The sequence below is a fragment of the Rhinolophus hipposideros genome (genome assembly GCF_964194185.1).
Source record: "Rhinolophus hipposideros genome assembly, chromosome: 12".
NCBI classification, from domain to species: domain Eukaryota; kingdom Metazoa; phylum Chordata; class Mammalia; order Chiroptera; family Rhinolophidae; genus Rhinolophus; species Rhinolophus hipposideros.
Genome location: NC_138058.1, coordinates 58,589,189 through 58,610,806, shown reverse-complemented (window position 1 = coordinate 58,610,806; position 21,618 = coordinate 58,589,189). Strand labels below are relative to the sequence as shown.

The window sequence follows — 21,618 nt, the reverse complement described above, 5'->3', positions numbered from 1 at the left end:
AGCCAGACAGGCTGCTCCAGCCTGTGCCCTCCGGCCTTTTGTGCCTCTGTCAAGGTCCTTGGAAGGGAAAGTGAAGGACAAAGGTGTCATGGGAGCCTAGCACCTGTGGGCAGTCAGGCTGACAGCAAACACAAGGTTCTGCAATGGTAGAGATAGTGCGTGCAAAAGAAAATTATGTGATCTCTCAAAGCCACTCATTTTTAAGTGTTTATGTACATAAAATGATCATTTAAAATAACAAAAGGAATTTTTAAAAAATCGATCCCGCATCAAGTTCTTCAACTGCCTTCACTTTCCCCTCATCCCCGCAAGGCTTTCATCTGAGCTTTATCATCAGCTCGTTTCCCCTGTTGGCTCACCACACCCTATTTGTCTACGTTGTTAGATAGGCTGTGGTTATCATTTAAGTAGCTGCCTATATCAGAGCTGCTGCCACCATCACTGATTCCTAAATCACCAGGCATTCTAGTTGTGTGTGAGGGTGGAGGTCATGCTGTGTCCCATGTCACTGTACTTCCGTGTCCCAGTTCAAGACGTGGGACTTGACCCAGGACTTATAAGTTGCTTCAGTTGCACTTGTATAAGCAGTTCTCAGAAAATAAAGGCTTTCTTTCTCTCCCTACTGGACATGAGTTTACATCCATAAAAGGAAGGGGAGCCCTGGGTAGAGGGCGCATGCTTTACACAAGAGCCCTGTGTTCATCCTTCCTTCCCATCCTGCTCTCCTCTCCAAGGGAAGTTGAATCAATGAGCCAGCCAACAGATGGGCAGCAAGAAGAGGGGACAAGAAGGCAAGCTGAATAACTGGTCCCAGGATGATCAGGAAGCCATGTGACTCACTGAGACACTTGGTTGGATCCAGGACACCAATGTCCTAATCCCAGTCCGACTTCTCTGGTGTTCAATTTCTCCTTCTGTGACATCAGGATGGGGTGGGCTAGGAATCATTCATTTCTCTCGTGCATATGGTCCCTACCCCAGAGTTTCTGACTAAACAGGTCAGGGATGGAGGCTGGACATTTGATGCTGCTGGTCCAGAGTCAAGCTCTGAGAGATGTTGGACGAATGAGGCTTTCTCAGTGGTACCCTGGGAGGCTGCCACCTGTGCATAACTTTTCTGTTCTAAAGATCACCTTCTTTTCTAGATGGAGCCAGCAGGAGAGAAAGATGAGCCAATCAATGCAAAACAGAGGAAGCTGGTGAAATGTCCCTCTCAGGTAGGCAAGGGCTGGGGAGGAGAGGAAATCTTTTGCTGAATTGGAGAAAGAAATGGGGTGGGCTTTGCTGTGAACCGGGATCTTACCTGGCTGAGACATAAGTGCCTTTAGAATCTTGGGTCTGTTCTCCTGAGCCTAGGCACATATTTGCATTTTTGGCACACTTAAGGTTTACGCTTTTGGGCCAGGAGAGCCGTTTTAGCAAAACTGAAGCTCTCTCCACACCTGCGGAGGGCCTAGCAACAAAGGTGCATCTCACCTGACCTCAAATTTAAAGATGGTCTTCTTAAACATGTACCTAATATATAGTAGGCATATAATTAATATTTGTAGCTGAATAAATGGATGAGAAAAATAACATAAATGAGTAGAATTCCTTTTAGCATTTAATGCTCGTCAAAGTTTTGGCTTTCTTGATGAATTGGTAAGTTTTTTGTGACTACTCTACAAAAACTATATAATTCATCCTGTTTCCCTCTTTGCTCTGGTTGCCAGGAAGCTTACAATTAAGTTCTCTTTTCATGGAAATATATGTACTTTGCCTGGTAGCATGGACCTCCTGGTAGAGAGCACGAGATGCTGACTATTGCAAATGGAAAAGTTTGAAGCATTAATGGTTTCCTTCAGGGAACTCAAAGGCAGTACAGAGAAGAAAAGAAAAGCCAGAGAATGGTTTTCATTTAAATGATGGTGTGAATGTTCCAAATTAGCCAAAATCATTGCTGGATGATAAAATCTGATGATTGAATGGTATAGATCTCTGGGTCATGGTTACAACACATTACTTTTCTTTGCAGGAGAATCCATATCTGTTCACCTACAGGAATAGCAACTACCTGCCCGGGTTGACAAAACCCCATGGGAAGCTTGAGGTATGGAGAAGTTTTCTGTGATTGATAAACATGCTAGTGAACCAGGGGCCATACCCTCTGCGGAGCCTTTGGGACCTTCCTCGGGGTGCTTTCTGTCCTGAAACCCCATGCGCAGCATGGAAAGGGTGAAGGAGCAGGTGTGTGGCTGTTTCCTTGATGCTTGAAGCAGGTCTGCCCCGTGGCTCTGTCTTTAGAAAGGCCTCGCTACGGGGTGTGTGGAGGCTCAGCGCAGCCTGTTTCCTGTCAGTTTTGGCGTAAGGCAGGATTCTCCAGGCCCTTCCCAAATATCTGACAAGTCCTTTGAAACTCACCTGAGGCCTTAATCTGAAGAGAATGTTAAGAAGATGCAGAGAAATGTGGTGAAATCTAAAACCAGACAGCATGGAGACCGAAAGGCCTCAGAAATTGGTCTACACCTCTTACCTACTCACGTCTTTGCTTACTGCTTATCCCGTGACTCTTTCTGATACTTCCTGTCAAGATTAGATAGGGCACCCGGCACTCCCCGGAGGAACGGAGAAACTCTTGCGGGGTGATACCCTCTTTCTCAGAGGACTGGGGACTGAGATGGGTTGCGACAAATTCCGTCCTAGTACCATCCCAGTCTCCCTATTGTAAAATGAGGGTGAAAGTTGCTCAAGGTGATAACGTCCACCACAAAGCCCAAGAGATACAGTGTGAAAGATTTGACTTATCAACGTGTCCCACACTTTCTAACTACTATTGGCAATGAGGGTATATCTGAGACGCAGCATGGCACAGTAGGTGAGAGAACTGGCTCTGGGTTCAAATGCGGGCCCTTCCACTTACTGGCTCTGTGTCAATGGACAACGTACTTAACTCTCTCTGTGCCTTGTTTTTTTTTAATCATAGTCTTACCTCATGGAGTTGTTATGAAGTTGTAATAAATAATAAGTATAAAGCATGTCTAATAGATCAGGCATTCTGTAAGTTCTATATAAGTGTTGCTATTATCACGTGATAATAGGGAGTGATACATTCCTTCTGGGTACAGTTATTGTTTACCTGCTATGTACCACTAGCCTACAAGGTCAGCGAGGGCAGGGACTCAGAGCAGGAACCTAATCATTATTAGTTGAAGGACTAAGTGGGTGGTGGAAAGATGGGTACTAGACATAGGAGATAAAAACATCAATACAAAACTTGCTTGTCCTAAGGAACTTGGTCTAGTGAAGTCAACCAGTGATTATAGCACAATGGAATAAGTGTATAATTAAGGTTTCCATGGAGTTTTCTGAGAACACAGAGTCTGAGCAACTAATTCAGACAAGAGAGAGTTGAAGAAGCCTTCCCAAAGAGTACCCATGACCTTAGGCTTGAAGGATGACTAAGGTTGAGCCAGGTGAAGGGTGTGTGGGGAAATGGAGAGGGGGAAAGAAAGGGGAGACTAGAAGTAAGTGCTTGGGCAAAGACGTGGAGGTGTGGAGAGTACCCAGAGTTGGGTCAACTCTGATGGTTTAGAATATCTCGGGGCCTCTTAGGCTATGCTAAGGATGGATTTTATGCTGATGTTAATACAGAGTAGAAATATATTTACTATTCAACCAACAAATACCAGGGGTGCCAAAAAATGTATTCAAGTGGACACTTTGGTCAATGTTGCTCAAGCAGTAGTTCGCCGTAATCAAAAGTGTCCGTGGACACTGATGGTCACCACTTTGAGCACCTCTTGTAATTGCAGAAGCCAAATGTGACTTGTGCTCATCTTTTGTTGTCAGTATATATGGAGTATTACAATTTTAATGCAGTTTTCCTTTCTTAACATGTGTGTACATTGTTTTGGCACTCTCTGTATTTATTGAGCATCTATTGTGCACTGTTCTAGTCTCTGGGGATACAACCATACCCAAAACAGATAAAAACGCCTGCTTTCACTGAGGATTTGGCCAGGGGAATGCCATAGTTCTGTTATGTTGCAAGAGAGATTCCTCTGAACGGATTCAGAGGCGGAGGAAGCTCAGAGGACCGATGCTGTGACTACTGCAGGATTTCCGTAAATAAGTAACAGGTCTGGTCTTAGGCTGAGGTAGAGGGTCTAGGAGAGAGCGGACATGTTTGGGAACATTTGGAAAGGATGTTGTAGACACCCGGATGTGAGTATTGAAGGAGAGGGAGAGATCTTAAAACATACTTAGGTTTCTATATGAAGTGATATTTTCCAAAGTAGAGATCCCACTTCTCACCCAAACGTCCATGTTCCCTTCCTGCTTATTCCTCTTTGTCTCCTTTCAGGTGAGAGATGGAATAGAAATCAGGTGTCCTGACAAGGATCCCTCCGACAGGATTCCCACCTCAGGTACACGGCTTGAGTCAAGTGATTTTTAAACTCATTTGAGGCCTAGATAAAGTAAGAGCAACCTTAGGATGACAAGGACTTTCTGTACAATCTGAGATTCACCCAAGATTTTTCAAGGACAATAAAAGTAGCTCTGAATGTACAGGTACCCCTCGTTTTATTGCGCTTCACAGGTGTTGCAGGTTTGTGGGTTTTTTTTTTACAAATTGATGGAGGGCAAGACCCTCCATCAGCAAAAAGATTACAACTCACTTTATTGCAATACTGACTTTATTGTGGTGGTCTGAAACCAAACCCACAAGTTCTCCAAATCATGCCTGCGTATTTGTAAGTTTATGCCTGTACTTGATTACTCTTTAACTAAAATGTGATATGATATGGTGTGGTATGATACGATATGATATGGTATGACATGATATGAGATGAGAGGAGATATGAGATGATAACATTATCAGAAAGCATTTACTAAGCATTACTTGTGTGTCAGGCCATATTTAGCAAAGAGCACAGTGTTAGTTCAGTAAGCTGATGTCATTGTCCCTGCCTTTAAGCCTTGATGAGGTGAATTTGTCCTCCAAAAAGCAAAACTACCTCGAAGCAGGAGTCAAAAATAACGAGTCCACATGCCCTGTTGGAGCCATATGCAGGAGGCACTCAAACACCACACAAAACAGGACAACACGCTGTCTTTTTTTTTTTTTTTCTTTTTGGTATTTTTTAAAAATTTATTGGGGTGACAATTCTTAGTAAAGTTACATAGATTTCAGGTGTACAATTCTGTATTACATCATCTATAAATCCCATTGTGTGTTCACCACCCAGAGTCAGTTCTCCTTCCATCACCATATATTTGATCCCCCTTATTCTCATCTCCCACCCCCCACCCCCTTACCCTCTGGTAACCACTAAACGATTGTCTGTGTCTATGAGTTTTTGTTTCTCATTTGTTTGTCTTGTTCTTTTGTTGTTTTTGGTTTATATACCACATATCAGTGAAATCATCTGGTTCTCTGCTTTTTCTGTCTGACTTATTTCGCTTAGCATTATACTCTCAAGATCCATCCATGTTGTCACAAATGTTCCTATATCATCTTTTCTTACCGCCGAATAGTATTCCATTGTGTATATATACCACAACTTCTTTATCCATTCATCTATCGAAGGACATTTTGGTTGTTTCCATGTCTTGGCCACTGTAAACAAAGCTGCAATGAATGTTGGAGTACATGTGTCTCTATAGAGAAATACTTTCATATTTTTGGGGTAGATACCCAGGAGAGCGATTGCTGGTAATCTATGGTAATTCTATTCGTAATTTCTTGAGGAACCTCCACACTGCCTTCCATAGCGGCTGCACCAGTCTGCATTCCCACCAACAGTGTATGAGGGTTCCTTTTGCTCCACAGGCTGTCCAACACCTGTTACTATTTGTCTTGTTGATGATATGCTGTCTTATTAATGTGCCGTTTTTACTGCTGTTCGGTATTTCCAAAATGACTGTTGTTGGGCCATGAAAATGAGTCATGGAATGTTCTAGGCAGAGACCTTCGCAAAGAGGATTTGCCCAAGGCCGAGCCTTTTCCTCCAGGCCAGCCAGTCAGCGAGGGAGGGCTGTGTGCCTGTGACTATGGGAGCTCACGGGAGGGCTGTAGGGGTGACCTGCACAACTCAAATCACCAGCCCAGGAGCAACTCTGCAGCAGTGAGGTAGGGTCCTGGAGGATGCCTCGTTTTTTCTTTTATTGATTTGTTCACTTGTTCATTTATTTATCAGATGCTTTGTTGAGTGCCTCCTATGTGCCTTGCAAGGTAGAAAATTAAGTTTGGAGATGTCACAGTGAATCTCTCGGGGATACAAATCGTTGTAGTCAGGTTGCCTCCTTTTGCAGAGTGTTAGAACAAACCCTGAATGCCCTGGCTGTCAGCCTGCACCTCACGCATGTCTCAGCTCTACACAGTCAAATGAAGCCAAATGACCGGCAAGTGAGTCAAAAATCCTCTGACCCAAACTCTGGTGTATAACTGGCTTTTGTTCTATGTTGCAGAACAAAGGAATAGCTGATCAAGATCTTACACACACACACTCTCACACACACACTCACACACACACTCACACTCAGTCTTTTACCTTTTTCCACCACACTTGGTCACAACTCACACCTAGTGGTTAGTTTACTAGCAGGATTTTAGTGGCAGGAGCAAATGCCTAGCTTCATACGTAGGCCCTCCACAACTCCAAGATGTATTTATATATGGAGGTACTTATGTATGTGTGTATGTATGGGGGGGGGGGGGGAGAATGTGGATGTTTTAATAGCCGTGCTCTTTGCAGTGAAATAATATTCATCTCCTTTTAATCTTATCGTTCTGAAAGGATGAGCTGTAAAGTATTTTGCAATCTGTCTAGATTACGTTCCTGTCATGACAATGATAACCAACCAATCCCTGAGAGCCTATCTCAACATCAAAAAGCAAAATAAAATGTGAACCTCTCCTTTATTCCCTGACCCTGACGATTGTTGTTTATTGGCACTTGAAGGTGTAAGTGCAAGAAATCTCAAGACCTTGAGACCTGAGATACTCTGGTGATAGGAGCAGTTTGAATAAGCAGATAGATAGATTTAGGCCTGCTGGATCTAACCAGGTGGGCATGGGACCAAAACACTCTCTCTCCAACTACGTAGGTGGCAATACTTATAGATCAATGCCGGGCCTGTGCTTCTGAGTCCCACCTGAAAAGTGTCATAGACAAATGGCCGCAGCTCCCTAGACTATAATGAGAAACATATTTCATTACTGTGCATAATCGAGGATGAGACATTTTAATCATACTTGTGACTGCTGGGGTAAGCAAGAGAACTTAGCACAGGGCCACATTCTTATTTTCCCTTGATTATTGTCATATTTCTGGTGAGGTCGTTCACTCTTCTGGAGATCACGTTTGCAATTTCTAATCAAGATGAAGGCATCTGATACTTACTTATAAGAGCAGGTTGTCTTATCTTTAGATTCCCAATGACTCAGCACTGGGTAGGAACCCATAAATATTTGTTGTACTAGCCTGAATTGTCCAGTATTTCTAATTCAGCCAATCGACAATTCTCAGGGTTGAAAAAGATCTTAAAAACCGGCTAGACCAAAGAAACTTCTGTTAAAATGATTTTTCTTATAAAATAACGACTTTGCCTTCAGAGTTGTTTTCAAAAACCTTCTTTGTTAGTCCCCTTTCCTAGTGTTTCTCTCAAACCATCCACAGATATACATAGCAAAACACCTCGGTGTTTCAAAACAGGAAACTGCCTTCATCAACTGGCCGGGGCAGCCAGGGTGCCTCACTCTCATTCCATCAGAGCGCACAGGTGATAAACCTCTTCCACTCATCCATGGGAAGGTACATTGAGTTGATGTAAGTAGTTTTTTAAATAATCAATTTGCATTTGGTAGCTAATAAATGCAAGCTTCTATTTTTTTCATCCTAGTCAGTTCACACGTGCAGTTTGCTGGGTGGTATCTCCTGTGGGCTTTATAATTTCCTAAATTCTTGTGTCATTTTATATGACTCCAGGGTCCTCAGACAGTTGGGATAACTGAAAAAAATTATGTTGGGCCTAGTAGTTGATTTAAGGTTTTCCCAGTAAGAAAAGGAGTAGCATTTTGCAAACAAAAGAGTGGTAATAATAAGGAGCCAGAGGGGACATGGCTCCTTGACTATCCTTTGAAGTTGGCTGTCTTGAAGTCAAGCTGCTAATTCCATGTGGGGGGTTGGGATGGGGGGGGGTGGGAGGCAATTCATAGTATTTAGAAAGTAGGAATCCACAATGCTAATTATATGTCAGTGTCACCAATAGTATGAATCAGAACTTGTCATTCATTTAAGCCATTGATGCCTCCCTAAGTCCCTGATGTCATTTATTTCACCCATTTGGCTAAAATGAGCTATTCAAAAGCTGAGATGAAAAATGCCCCAGGTTACAGCACTGGGTGATCCCTAGGGTTTCACTTCATTGTGAACCGGCAGTGTGATGTCCAGGGTAGACCCTGAAGCTGTTTCTATAGTCACCTAGGAAATAATGACGCCCCACAGGGAATGACAGCCTGCTTGTCCTTAGGTAGGACCAGTCTACTAAGCAAGTTCAAACTCACCCCAAGATGTTTGGGTAAATGTTTCTCTTCCCTGTAGTTTCCATCACTTAAAGTTTCAATTGCTGTCAGATCCCTGATACAGAGCCCCTTACTTAGCTTTTCATTTAATTTAACACATTTCTTGAGCTCCTAGTATGTGCAAGACACATATTTCTTCATATAAATTCACACTGAAGCATTTCAAAGGTAGAAAGAAGGTTCCAACCTTGTGCCAGCAGTTTACCACCATTGCGAAAGCCTTTATATAAGTCTAAAATCAGAAAGCTTATGGGTTGAGCAGCCCTAGCTGACAATTGAGAGGAAGTTGGTTTTTCAGATTATGGCCATGGGTGGTTTAAGTTGTTGAGTTACACAAGACAAAATTCCAAAGTGCCAAGTCTTTCTCCTGGGTGTAACTCTTCATGTATAGAGGGTAGTTTCCCTAATTCTGTAGTCTACTCTACCATTTCCTTGCTATTCATGATATTTCATCATGATTTGGACTGCCTTCTGATAAGAGGTCCCCTCTGTAGAAATCTTGATGAGTTAATGATATGTTTATCAATGTCTTTCAAGGTGGTGGACAGTTTGTACCAGATAATGTTTAGCTAATCCACCCACATAATTTTAATCTTATCTCTAAATAGTTCTTACCCCAAGGAGAGCAATTGCTAAAGTGCTTTCCATGCTGTTCTTTGTTATATATGATGATATTAACACAGCTTAAATCAAGGTCTACAGATATTAAACCAATGATGTGTTGGGCTCTATCTTAATAAGATTCCAGATAAGTCAAACTCCTCCCATGCTAGTCTTGGCTTATTTGGTTTATTATCTCTTGCAGAAAATCCTTTAAAAAGACTAACAGGACAACCCCTCCCCCCCGCCCCGCGAGACACATCAATCTATCTGCCCACACATATCATGGACACAGATACAGGCATGTGTGTGCATATGCATGTGTGTTTTCTGTCTGTTACCAATTGCGGAAACAGGAATGGCCAGTTTCAGCTGCCTCTTTATCAGCTTGTAATGTGCTTTTGATGCAAATCTATCCATCTCTTCCATATTTTGCCAGGCCCAAAGATTTCCCCTATGCTTTGCACACTTGCTAGTGTTCACAGAATCCACTGTATGCCACATTATGGCAATAAGAATATGGTGATTGACTGTCATTACTAGGAACTAAAATAAACCCTCTGTAGTTGATGGAAAGAGGTCTTATTTTCTGTTTTGTAGCCCTCCCCCCCTATTTTTACCCACAGCCTGATTTCTTTGAGGGGAGGTCATTTTTAAATTCTCAGGCTCAGCCCCATGGATATGTGCTAATGTGTGCAGCTGGCTTTGTGATTTGATATTGTTCTTCTAACCACATATCCTTGGGCCCACCGCAAACTTACTAAATCAGAAATTCTGAGGGTCAGACCAACCATCTGTGTTTTAACAAACTCTCCAGATGATTCTGATGCATACTCAAATTTGAGGATCATGAATCTATGTATTTTGCATACACACATTCACAATTATGTATGTTAGTGTGCATGCTATCATAGGAAAAGGCAGGGACTTTTACTTTTCCAGTGAGAGCAAATCCTCAGTGGGAGTGCCAGTTCCCCATCTGCCGACAGCATGGGAGTCAGGTAGACAAGACGTCTCCATGGAAGGAGACAAGACCTGGATCTCCAAGTCCCTTTGAACATTGTTTCCACAGTGTTAACACGGCTTCCTCTGCAGGTATAATTACACAACCATGATTTGGATGTCGATGAGTGAAGTGGGCTACATGCAATCTAGTTGTGTTGAAAGCATCTTGTGTTTTCTGTATTTCACTGCATGTTTATAGAGTAACTTGGCAAAGAAGAGCTGTTAGAAAGCCTCCTTGCACACAAGTTTCAGTTTATCCATCTTGAGCAATGGCCCACTGAAATGATGGGTTTCTTCCCCCTGGGAGTGAGCCATTCCCTGGTGCAAATAATATATTAGACTTCTCCCAAGGCGGGAAAGCTATTTGACAGTTTGGTTCAGTATTGATCCACCAGAGGCAATGGAAAGCACATTGAAGAGGAAAGATGGAGCTATAGCAAAGTCAGCGTGACTATGGAGTCAGGTACTCCAGGGCAGTGGGAGGTATTGGGGAGAGTGAGAGATGAGCTTGTGATTTGAGGTGACAGAGCTATATGTGGCATAAGGAATCTTAGGTGTGCTCCCCAAAATGTACTTGGATTCACATGCATATGTGTATAAGGTAAAGGGGTAGATAGATATAGTACAAGTGTATGTATGCAGGTTATTATATATATGTGTATATGTGTATATATATATATATGCACTATATATATATATATATATATGTATACACATATATATTTAGAGAGAGAGAGAAAGAGAGAGAGAGAGAGAATGAGAGAGGACTCATGCAATATTCATGTTAGTAAGGCATAAAAGACCTGTGGCCCTAACCTACCTTTCAATGTTATTTTTTGTTAGTTTCCTTCTATACCCTTCATTTAAGCCAAAATGTATGACTATCTGTTCTTCACAGACATCACATGCTTTACCATCCTTTATGCTTTCCTCTCCATCACCCACCTCACTCTGCCTCATCCTTATCTGATAATGTCCTGAGGCTCAGTTCCAACACTCCCCCCTCCATGAAGCCTTCTCGGAACCACCACCCCCCACCCCTAGAGGCAGATCACCCTCTGCTCAAGAACTTCATATCACTTTATATTGCTGAGTGTTTATCAGCTTATAAGTTATTGTAACTACGGATTCCTTCTTAGCCTGTGAGCTTCTTGAAGGAATTCAACGTTTCTGATTACTGCATAGTCCCCCGTGTACCCTGCCACTGCGTGGTGTTGAATATGTTTGTCACATGAGTAAATAGCTGCTTAGTGACATCACAGTACGTGCTCAAACTCAAGAGATACAGTCAGGCTGTGAAAAACAGTTTGGTGATTCCTCGAAAAGCTAAACATAGGATTAGCATATGACCCACCAATTCCACTCCTAGGTGTAACGCCTAAAATAATGGAAAAGGCATTTATATAAATACTTGTACATGAAAGTTCATAGTAGCATTATTCACAATAGCTCAAAAGGTGGAAACAACCCAAACGTCCATTAAGTGATGAATGAATAAACAAAATGTGGTATGTCCATACAATGGAATATTATTCAGCCATAAAAAGGAATGAAGTACTGGCCGCACATGCTCTTAACATAAGAGGGGTGAGCCTTGAAAACATGCAAAGTGGAAGAAGCCAGACACAAAAGGCCACCTATTGTATGACTCCATTTATATGAAATATCCAGAATAGGTAAACCCATAGACAGAAAACAGATTAGTGGTTGTCAAGGGCTGGGGGAAGAGGGGGAAAAAGGGGAGTGAATGCTTAATGGGTGCAGGGCTCCTTTGAAGGTAATGAAAATGTTTTGGAACTGGATAGAGGTGGTGGTTTCACAACATTGTGAATACGGTACTAAATGCCACTGAATTGTTGACTTTAAAATGGTTAATTTTATATTATGTGAATTTCACCTTGATTTAAAAGAAGTGGTATAAAAGCATTTCCCGTTTTACTTTAGAGAAACGGGTTTTTTTTAGTAGGATGATGTGATATTTTATCCCAAATATGACCAGTTCCTAGAATAAATTATCAAGTGTTGGTTGCGTGTCCACCACAATTCCTTCCTTACTCCTGAATCATACTGCCCAGGGCTATTTCATGCCCTGACGGTGACTGCTCACCTTGTGACATCAGGTTCCATCACAAGCCAGCAGACACCCCTTGAGGAGACTGGCAGTCAGGCTCCACGGTTGCTGTTGCTGAGCCTTCTGACAAGAACGGGCTCTTAATATCTTTGTCCAAAAGATAGACTTGTAGCTTTCCTGGACGATTTTCATTTGTTTTCTGAGGAGCTAGGAAGCCCGATCTTCCATTCACTCCTGCTTGATTCTCAGTTCACAGGCTGAAGCTGGCGGACATCAAGGTGATCGCAGCCCTGGGCGACTCTCTCACCGTGAGTTACCCCAGCTGTAGAAGGAAGGGGCAGGAGAGGATCTGGCCTTGATTCCCTGGAGAACGTGGAGAGAGGAAACCTCACTCCCAGCCCTTACACGTTGCTATCTTGGGTCCTGATCTGCAGTCCCTTTCCACCCCCTTCCACCCCCTCATCCCCGGAACCGGCATTCCTTGCCCATCTCGTTTTCCCACCTCCACTGTAACTTCATCGTTCCTTTCCCAATGCTGGAATGAAGGGAAGAGCAGGAAGTAGGAGGACCCCAGAGGGAGCATCTGTGACAGAAAAGACCCAGCCCAAATCGCAGAGCCTGTCAGTGGAGGGGTAGAAATGGACTATGTCTCCCACCCACATGTATTGCTCCTTCAAAGAGCTGGTGCTTTGTTTGTCCGTGTAGAAAAGTTAAGGGTGGGGGTGAAGAGAGGCTAAGACAGGAACAAGTGTTCATGAGGGTGGAGTGTGAGTCAGTGGGTCAGTGGAAGAGCCAGAGCCACTAAAAATGATCCCAGCCCCTCCCTGCAGTTGCTCTGTGGTGACACCCCAGGCCCTGCTAAGAGCTATCCATGAAAAGCCAAATCAGGCCCTTAGAGAGCCTGGGTGGGGTGTGCCACAGGCTCCCAGACAGAAGCTTCCGTTCAATAGTGGCTCATTAGAGAGGAGTCCAGCTGCTGTTCTCTGGGCCAGTAGAAGTCCGGGCCTCCTCCTGAGTATTCCCCAGAGACCAGCTGGCACTTTTCATGTCTATGGCCTGTTCACACTGATATTATCTCACTCAGTATCCTCAACAAGATCCTGTGAAGTATGACTGTTCTTAAACTTAGCCAAAAAAAAAGATGAAGCAGGGTGAGGTAAAGTCTGTGCCCACAGCCACACTGGACCTGGACCAGAACTCACCGGTCCTGACTCGAAGTCCAGAATTCTATCCCTGCACTATAGCTGTCCCCTCCAGGACGCCTCAGTGACTCTTCACCCCCAAGGCCGTACTGCTCATAACCCTCCGGGAAGGACAGACAGACTGGTCTTAGCATGGCTTATCCCAATCCCTGCCTGCTGCTGTGGCCCGATGTCACTTCCCCCCACACTCCATTGCTTCTTGGCTCCTTGAGATGCTCTGGGAATAAGGAGTCTCAAGAGTCAGCACAGCGTTTGGGACTTCCTGGGGAGGCAGCATTTTGAATGTAACATCTGGCAGGTGGCAGAGGAATTGGGCACCAGAGCAGGGATCACACCAAAGAGGGGGGACCTCTCATCGAGGCCCAGCCTCTTCCAAAGCCCTCCTTCCAAGGCTGCCTGGAAGGCCAGCCTTCAGCGTGCCCTGTGGAATGGCCCTTCTCATAACATAAATGGTAGATATGATAGCTGGCATCATTATTAAAGGGCTTTAGGCAAGGGACATGTACCTGCAGAGTGGGTCCAGATTGTGGTTTTAAAAGACCCCGCTTTTTCTTCAGCTGAGGGGTAGGTCCGTGGTATTTCATCGGATTAATTTTTTAAATTGTACATGTTAAAGATGTTGATATAAAAGGATTGCAATATGCTTCCTTTTATGACAGACTTCATAATTTTTTTCTTTAAATGAGGAAAACAGGACCTGGAAACGTGTCCTTTTGGAAAATGGACACTGCAGTCTAATTTTCAGATACACTTTAGTTAGCCTCGTGTCACTCGATCGTGGTCTGGACAGCATTTCTTAGGATGAGGCCGAGCTGTGGCTGGTCCAGGGTTCCCAGCAGGAGCGCTCACTCAGCTCTGAAAAGGCAGGACGTGTATCAAGATGGGCGCTGTGTGACCTAAGGATTCTAGAAAGGACCCAGGCGTTCCCGGCCAAGACAAGATGCGGGCCTTCTGGACAATGGGCAGGGAAACTCACCCCTTTGTTATTCTCTCCAGGCAGGTAATGGGGCCGGGTCCAAGCCTGGGGATGTCTTGGATGTCCTTACTCAATACCGAGGCCTGTCTTGGAGGTGAGTAAGGGAGTGGCAAGGCCCTGAAGACCCCTCATGGCAGGGCAGGGTGGACCGCTGGGATTATAGAAAACCATTCCTCTAGCAGATGGTTGAGCCACCTAGTGTTTTTCATGAGAAACTTCCAGGTTTAATTCAAAGAAGTTATTTGTCAGCTTTCCCAAACCACGGCACTCCCCAAAATAAGAGCTGGGACCTGAGTAGGAGGAGTTTGGGGGAGAAACTATATAAACATTTGCGTTACAAAAGCTTCTCTAGCTTCCATTTCTCCTTCTGGGAAGTAATCTCCAAAGGAGGCAGTGGTCTTTGGAATCAAAGTTAAGTCTGAACCCTGGCTGTGCGGCTCTGTGCAACCTTGGGCAAGTTACTTAACCTCTCTGAGCTTGTCTCCTCATCTCTGATGCAGAGAAAATGTTGCCTGAGCACTGTCATGAGGATTAGAGAGAATTTAAGCACCCAGCACAGTGCCTGACACAAAGTAGATATAAACGGGAGCTGGTATCATTATTAAAGGGCCTTCATTTTACAGATGAGAAAGCAAAGCTCCCAGAGGGCAAGTAACCTCCAACGTTACACAGCCAGACGGTAAAAAGAGCAAGAAGTAGAGTACATGGTTCCTGGCGCCTAACCTGGCACGTTCCCCCATCGTGTGTTGCTTCCTGCAGGCTTGTCCTGCCCTGGCTGAAATCAAATCCAGGCTGCCACAAACTGTAGTGATCAGGACTTGACCTCTGTGCTTTGACCCCTCGGCTCAGGCCAAGCATGAGAGGGCAGGTTTGGTGTTTCCTCACCCTGGAATCTGGCTTCTCTTAAACTTCAGTGTTGAATCCCTGGCGTCTTCCCTCGTGATGCCGCACAGAGTTAAACCCCACACCCTCTCAGAACTTTTAAAACGTCCCCAGGCGCACTTGGCATAGGATCAGGGAAGATGGAAAAGCAGGGAATCCAAGACACTCTGGAACGTTGCATGTTTTCATGCCTAGACACCCATCCAACTTTGATTTCCTTGGCATTTTAGACGGGGCTTGGGAGATGGGTTGCTCTCTAGAAGATGCCCCTTAAAAAAAAATGGGATTTCCCAAGCCAAACGGGACGAGAACCATGAGGGCAACCCTTTTTGCTGTGTGTTCAGTAATAATAGCGACGCGCAGCGGCAGTGGCTAGTGAGTAAGGCCGTCATCTGCGCGCAAGGGTGGCCGTTTGGGAGACGGGGGAGAAGGGGGCCCACTTGGTTCCCTGCCCCAGTGTTAATAACGCTCAGAGTTACAAACCAACTGTCAGCCAGCACCATTTAAATCAATTTACTTCTGTGGATGTTTGTGAGCAGAAGGGAGAGTTGTTGCTGTACTCTGGTTTGCTTTTCAGGGTTGGTTTGTTTTAAACTGACACAGGGCAGGCCCCAAGTCCCCAGGGGGTTTCTCAGAAGGGTCTGTCTCGGTGGTGTCTCAGGTATTTCGTCGTTGCGGGCATTTTCCACCTTCATTTTATTTCTTGTTCCCCCAACACAGCGTTGGCGGAGATCACAACCTCAGCAGCGTCATCACCCTGGCCAGTGAGTACTTGCTCCCGCAGGGACTTAGGGCGGGCTCTGGCGGCCACCCAGCGCGGTGCGTGTCTGCAGCTCCCTCTGGCGGTGGCCGCGGACTTAGCAGGAAACCGGGCGGCGGGACACAGCTGTATTCAGCAGGGGGCGCTGCTTCCCCGAGGCGGTATACCTGTTCGGCTTCTTGAGAGTGACCACGCGTGGAAGATTTTTTATTTTTTATTTAAGAAAGATTGTATTTGTCCAAGGAAGGGAGAGAGAGAGAGAAGAAAAGACATCTCAGGCCAAATCTCAGTGCAAATCATTATTAAGAAAGTATTCAAGAAAGAAGGAAAGGAAACCCATCTCTTTGCCTGTCGTTCTGAGCAGAGCACCTTTCCGAGAGGCATGGATCTCGGCTTGGGCTGCATTGGACACAGTTGCGTGCAAAGACGTTGAATTTCTGTGTGTTGCTTTAGCAATGCTGTTCTTGCAGCAGTAAGAGAGGAGGTTGTTCAGGCTGTGCAAACACAGCCGTATTTGGGGCCTGACGTTTTCCTTAAATTATTTCACCAACAACCTGCTTGGAATGATTTTTTAAAGCGCATCTCTTTTTTAAGCACATCTCTTTTTTAAGCACATCTCTTTTTTAAAGCACATCTCTTTTTTAAGCACATCTCTTCCTTGGGCTATATTCTCTGACGGACCTTGTCTTACTTATCTTTTATTCTCCTTGGTGTATATACATCACAGTGCTTGTTCTTAAAGTATACTTGTGATAAATGTTTATATTGAATTATTTTCCCTTAAAATCTTCTGGCAAATAATTTTGCCTGAGGGGGATTTTGTCGGCCCCATTCTCAGTTACTTTTCTTGCGTTTATTCCTTTGTAATATATCTGTAGAAGCTAAGAAATTGTTTGAGCTATAAACTCCCCAGGACTTTGATGAGAGGGATGGTTCATCTCCACATAGGGACTGCTGATTGACCTTCCCATTTGATATGTTTTTGCTATTTGCAAATCCTGTTTAAGTAGATGCCTTTCTATGGCACAAGAACTCCCTGTCTTTATTTCTAGGTCTACACACAACAGCTATAAAGAAGCTCTCCTATTGCTAGGAGATGGTTTGGGTGGCTTTTGTGAGTGTGATCGACTGTCTGTGAGCTGGCCTGGCATACACAACAGCTTGCTGCGCTCTCTGATTTCTATGTTATTATCACGGATAACATAATTGGAAATCAGTGGGCTCAAGGTCTTTCACTAAAGTGATTTACGAAAGATAGACAATATCACCCCTCAGGTGGACTCTCTTGACCCATTTAAGCTGTGTGAGGACCATTCAGTAGGGCAACGAATAGTCTTTTCAATAAATGGTGCAGGAACAACTGGATAGCTACAAGCAAAGAATGAAGTTGGACCCCCCCCCACACCTCACACCAGATACAAAAATTAACTTGAAATGAAACGTAAACCGAAATGTAAAAGCTAAAACTAACTCTTAAAAGAAAATAGAGCACCAAATCCTCATGGCTCTGGGTTAACAAAGCCTTATTAGATACAACACGAGTGAAAAAAAGAAAAAAATAGATATATTGGACAAAGTTAAACACTTTTACACGAGTGACAAAAAGAAAACATAGATATATTGAACAAAGTTAAACACTTCTGTGCTTCAAAGGAAACAGACAACCCAAAGAAAGTAAAAGAGGCAACCCAAAGAGTAGGAGAAAATATTTGAAAATTATGTATCTGATAAACTTGTACCTAGAAAATATAAAAAATTCCTTAATTCAACAATAAAAACACAATCCAATTAAAAATGGGCAAAGGCAACATTATAAATGTATTTAATACCACTGAACTGTATGCTTAAAAATGGTTAAGATGGTAAATTTTGTTCTGTGTACTTTACCACACTAAAAAAATAATGGGCAAAGGATTTGAATTGACATTTCTCCAAAGAAGATATACAAATCGCCAATAAGCATACGAAAAGATACTCAAAATCAGTAACCATCAATGCAAATCAAACCCAATGAGATACCATTTCATATCCTGTAGAATGGTTATAATAAAAAGAAGACAGATAATAACAAGTATTGGTAAAGATGTGCAGAAACCGAAACCCTTATTTGCTGCTGATGGGAATATAAAATGGTACAGCTGCTTTAGGAAAAGTTCTGTAAGTTCTTCAAAAGGTTAAACAAGTGATCCAGCAATTCTATTCCTAGGCGTATATCCAAGAAAACCCACACAAAACTTGTACATAAATGTTCATAGCCACATTATTCATAATAGCCAAAAAAGTGGGAATAATCCAGATGTCCTTCAGCTGACGAATGGATAGATAAAATGTGATCTATCCATGCAATAAGATATTATTTGGCAATAAAAAGGAATGAAGTCCTAATACACGCTACCACATGGGTGAATGTTGAAAACATTATGCTAAGTGAAAGGAAGCCAACCACAAAAGAAATGTTGTATGATTCCATTTATATGAAATGTCCAGAATAAGCAAATTTATACAGAGAGAAAGTAGATTAATGGCTGCTGTGAGGTTAGAGGGAATGGGGAGTCACTGCTCAAAGGTTTCTAAGGTTGATTGTGGTAATAGATGCATAACTGTATGAATGTCCTAAAGCTATTGAACTGTATGGTTTAAATTGGTGATTTTTATGGTATGTGAATTATCCCAATAAGTTATTATATGTTTAGAAAAAAGGAAAATGCATGAGAGAGGCACCTGCCCAGACTCACATTTATTCAACAATAATTCCTTAAGTACCCAGGGGTGCTGCCCAGGCAGTTAAACATCAGTCTGCTGGGCATTTTCTTTTCATGCTGAGAGAGTAATAGTAAGGGGAAGGGCTGTGGGTGGGGGCTCCGCTTGGTCCTGAACACTCACTGGTGCTTATTAAAGGAGTTTGAGGATTGCTTTGGGGTAGTTACTAAGCACATCTCTTCCTTGGGTTTCCAGACCTCCTCCGGGAATTCAACCCTTCCCTCAAGGGCTTCTCTGTTGGCACTGGGAAAGAAAACAGTCCTGGAGCCTTCTTCAACCAGGCCGTGGCTGGAGAACGAGCTGGGTGAGCAGGGGAGCCTTGGGGGTGAAAAGCATAGGTCTTCTGGAGACCCAGTGGGGGCTTAGCCTAGACTGGGACGTATAGTTGAAGGCTGGGGGGCTTGCTCTAGGGAAGGGGTCTGAGGGTCCAAGACTGGACTGGATGGGCTCTCCTGGGGATCCCTTGCTGTGGGACACAGGAAGCTGCTCACCCATCCCCAACTCCACCCCAGGGACTAGTCACACTTGACTCTGGTGCTTTGAGCAAATCACTTTTTCTCCTCTATGGATCTCGTGGCCCATAAGACAGTGGCCCTAAGAGGGCTCACTCTGAGTCTCAGTTTTTATTGCTCTGTCAGTCTCTTTTATATCCGTTCCCTCCCTTCCTCAGACATGCTTTTCGGGAAGCTTGTTCAGGCTCTAGATTTGGCATCCCTCCTAGGTCATGGGAAGAGCATCAGCTCCCTGAGTCTGAGTCCTGCCCCTCTCCCACCCCCTACTCCCCCACCCCCGCCACTAAGCCTTAGCCTCTAAGAGATGGGCTGTTGTGAGGCTCAATGCGTGTTGAATGTAGAAGTTCTGGTGAGCTGTAAACAGCACACGTGTGTTGGATCAGGATGGTTGTTCCAGCAGCAATGCAGCAGGGCTGCAGGACCCACCTGGGAAACCTGTTAGTGAGCAATGGAACCACCGTGTCATGGTCTGTAGCACTAAATGGCAGGTTCACAAGGGCAGGGTCGGCTTTCCTGGGTCCTGCAGCTCCATTTCTCCCAAGGAACCTTGAGTGATTCTTTGGGTTTGCTGCCTGGTCAGAGAATAAGTGAATGCCATGCCCAATCCAGGAAAAATAAATGAAAAGATCCTTTTTGGTTCTTAACCCTATTCTTCTTCCAGAATAATCACAAACCTCACTTTACTGTGTGGTTCCTAGGGATTTCTGGGTTCTGGTTTCTAGATTCCCTGACGTCATTCTCCCAGTTCTCAATCCCATCCTGAATCTATGAGCCACCCAAGTAACTCTCATGTGTTCTTGACAGGAAAGGTGACAGATTATCCGAAGCAGAGATCACTCAATACCTGATGGTTTTAGAATGATTTCTGTGGCTTTGCTTTCCTTTTAGTGGGGGAGGGGTGAAAGGCTATCAAGTTACTGCTTATAAATTTGGGCTTACTTTAATATTACCATAATTTTGCCTTTTTCCCAAGAATATGTCAGCTGGTGGTATGAGAAGAAAGGTGTTTCTGGGCATGACTAGGTCAGGAAGGCGTCCAAGAATGAACCCTTAGTTGAGATCATAAAAGTAACCAAAACAGAGTGTGATTCATATGGCCCTGGATTTCTTCCCTGCTTTCCCCCCAGGCCTTTGGGGCTCTTTGGTGCAAGTAATCCATTTGTCCAAGCACGTCCTGAGTTGCAGGGAACAGTTGGAGATGATTATTCCCATATCACAGATGGAGTAATTGAAGCACCAAGAGGCAAAGTGGCCTGAACAGATACATCCATTCAGTCCTGTGGTCTGTTGGCTTTGTGCCCTGCAGGCTTTATCCCAAGCTGGACAATAAACCCTCATACATATAAACAGCGTCCAAGTGACAGAATACCTTCATGTCTATTTTTCCTTGTATTCCTCACAGTAACTGTGACATGGACAGAGCAGAGGGTCAGATACCCATGTTTTCTTAATGATGACACTGAGGTTCAGAGAGGTTAAGTAATCACCCCCAAATCTGGTCTATCGAAAGAGCAGCTGCCCTGATAACTTCAGATCTACAGATGAGGAAACCGAGGCTCAAAGAGGTTATGTAGCTAACTCAGAATTCCCACCCAGGTTCGCTGATGCCTAGTGTACTATGACTAAGACCAGGCCAGTTGGGCTAATAGTTAAGAGAGGGAGGGAATGACAACCAACGTTTCCTGCTAGGCATTGTGCCAGGGACTTAACTGATGATAATGGTGACGATGGTGGTGGTGATGATGGTAGGAATAATTCAGTGGATTATTTGTAATATGGATACTTACCATACGCTGTTCTAAGTTCTTTATGGGCACCTTATTTAATCTACCCAACAGCTCTATGAAGGTATGCTTGTCCTCCCCATCTTAGAAAGGAAACAACTGAGGGTTCGCAGGGTTAAATGCCGTGTCAAGGTCTCAGAGCTGGTCAGTGGTGGGACCAGGCTTCAGACCCAGGCCGTCTGTCACCAGTAGCAGCTCTGACTCCATTGGGCTGCTTTGCCCGTCTCGCTGCTCCTGATGACCCTCTAAGATTGGGGGTTTAGCTCCATGGTTACCGTCTTTTTGGACTGGGAACTTAAGTCACATCCCCACAGTTAGCAAGAGGTTAGTAAATGTCAAACCCAGGTGTGTCTGACTCAACCATGTCACCTTGAGGATGAGGGCCCCTTGAGGCTGAGATCATAGCACCCGCAGAAAAGGGCTTATACTGACCCATGCATGATGTGAAACACTCACACGCCGCCTTCTGTTTGCCCCCACATGAGCCTGGCTTGGGAGAG

General features: G+C 44.2%; 1 protein-coding gene across 1 annotated transcript in view; it reads left to right on the top strand.

Annotated features, from left to right (window-relative positions):
• The window catches only part of PLB1 (phospholipase B1), a gene marked incomplete at its 5' end in the record, with an annotated part of 118,382 nt that overhangs the window by 41,415 nt on the left and 55,349 nt on the right, over positions 1-21,618 (top strand). Inside the window, 7 exons of the mRNA XM_081068441.1 lie at positions 1,146-1,217; positions 2,015-2,089; positions 4,343-4,406; positions 12,492-12,550; positions 14,441-14,514; positions 16,023-16,066; positions 19,018-19,126. Coding sequence (XP_080924567.1) covers positions 1,146-1,217; positions 2,015-2,089; positions 4,343-4,406; positions 12,492-12,550; positions 14,441-14,514; positions 16,023-16,066; positions 19,018-19,126 — 497 coding nt within the window. The remainder of the gene's footprint in view (positions 1-1,145; positions 1,218-2,014; positions 2,090-4,342; positions 4,407-12,491; positions 12,551-14,440; positions 14,515-16,022; positions 16,067-19,017; positions 19,127-21,618) is intronic.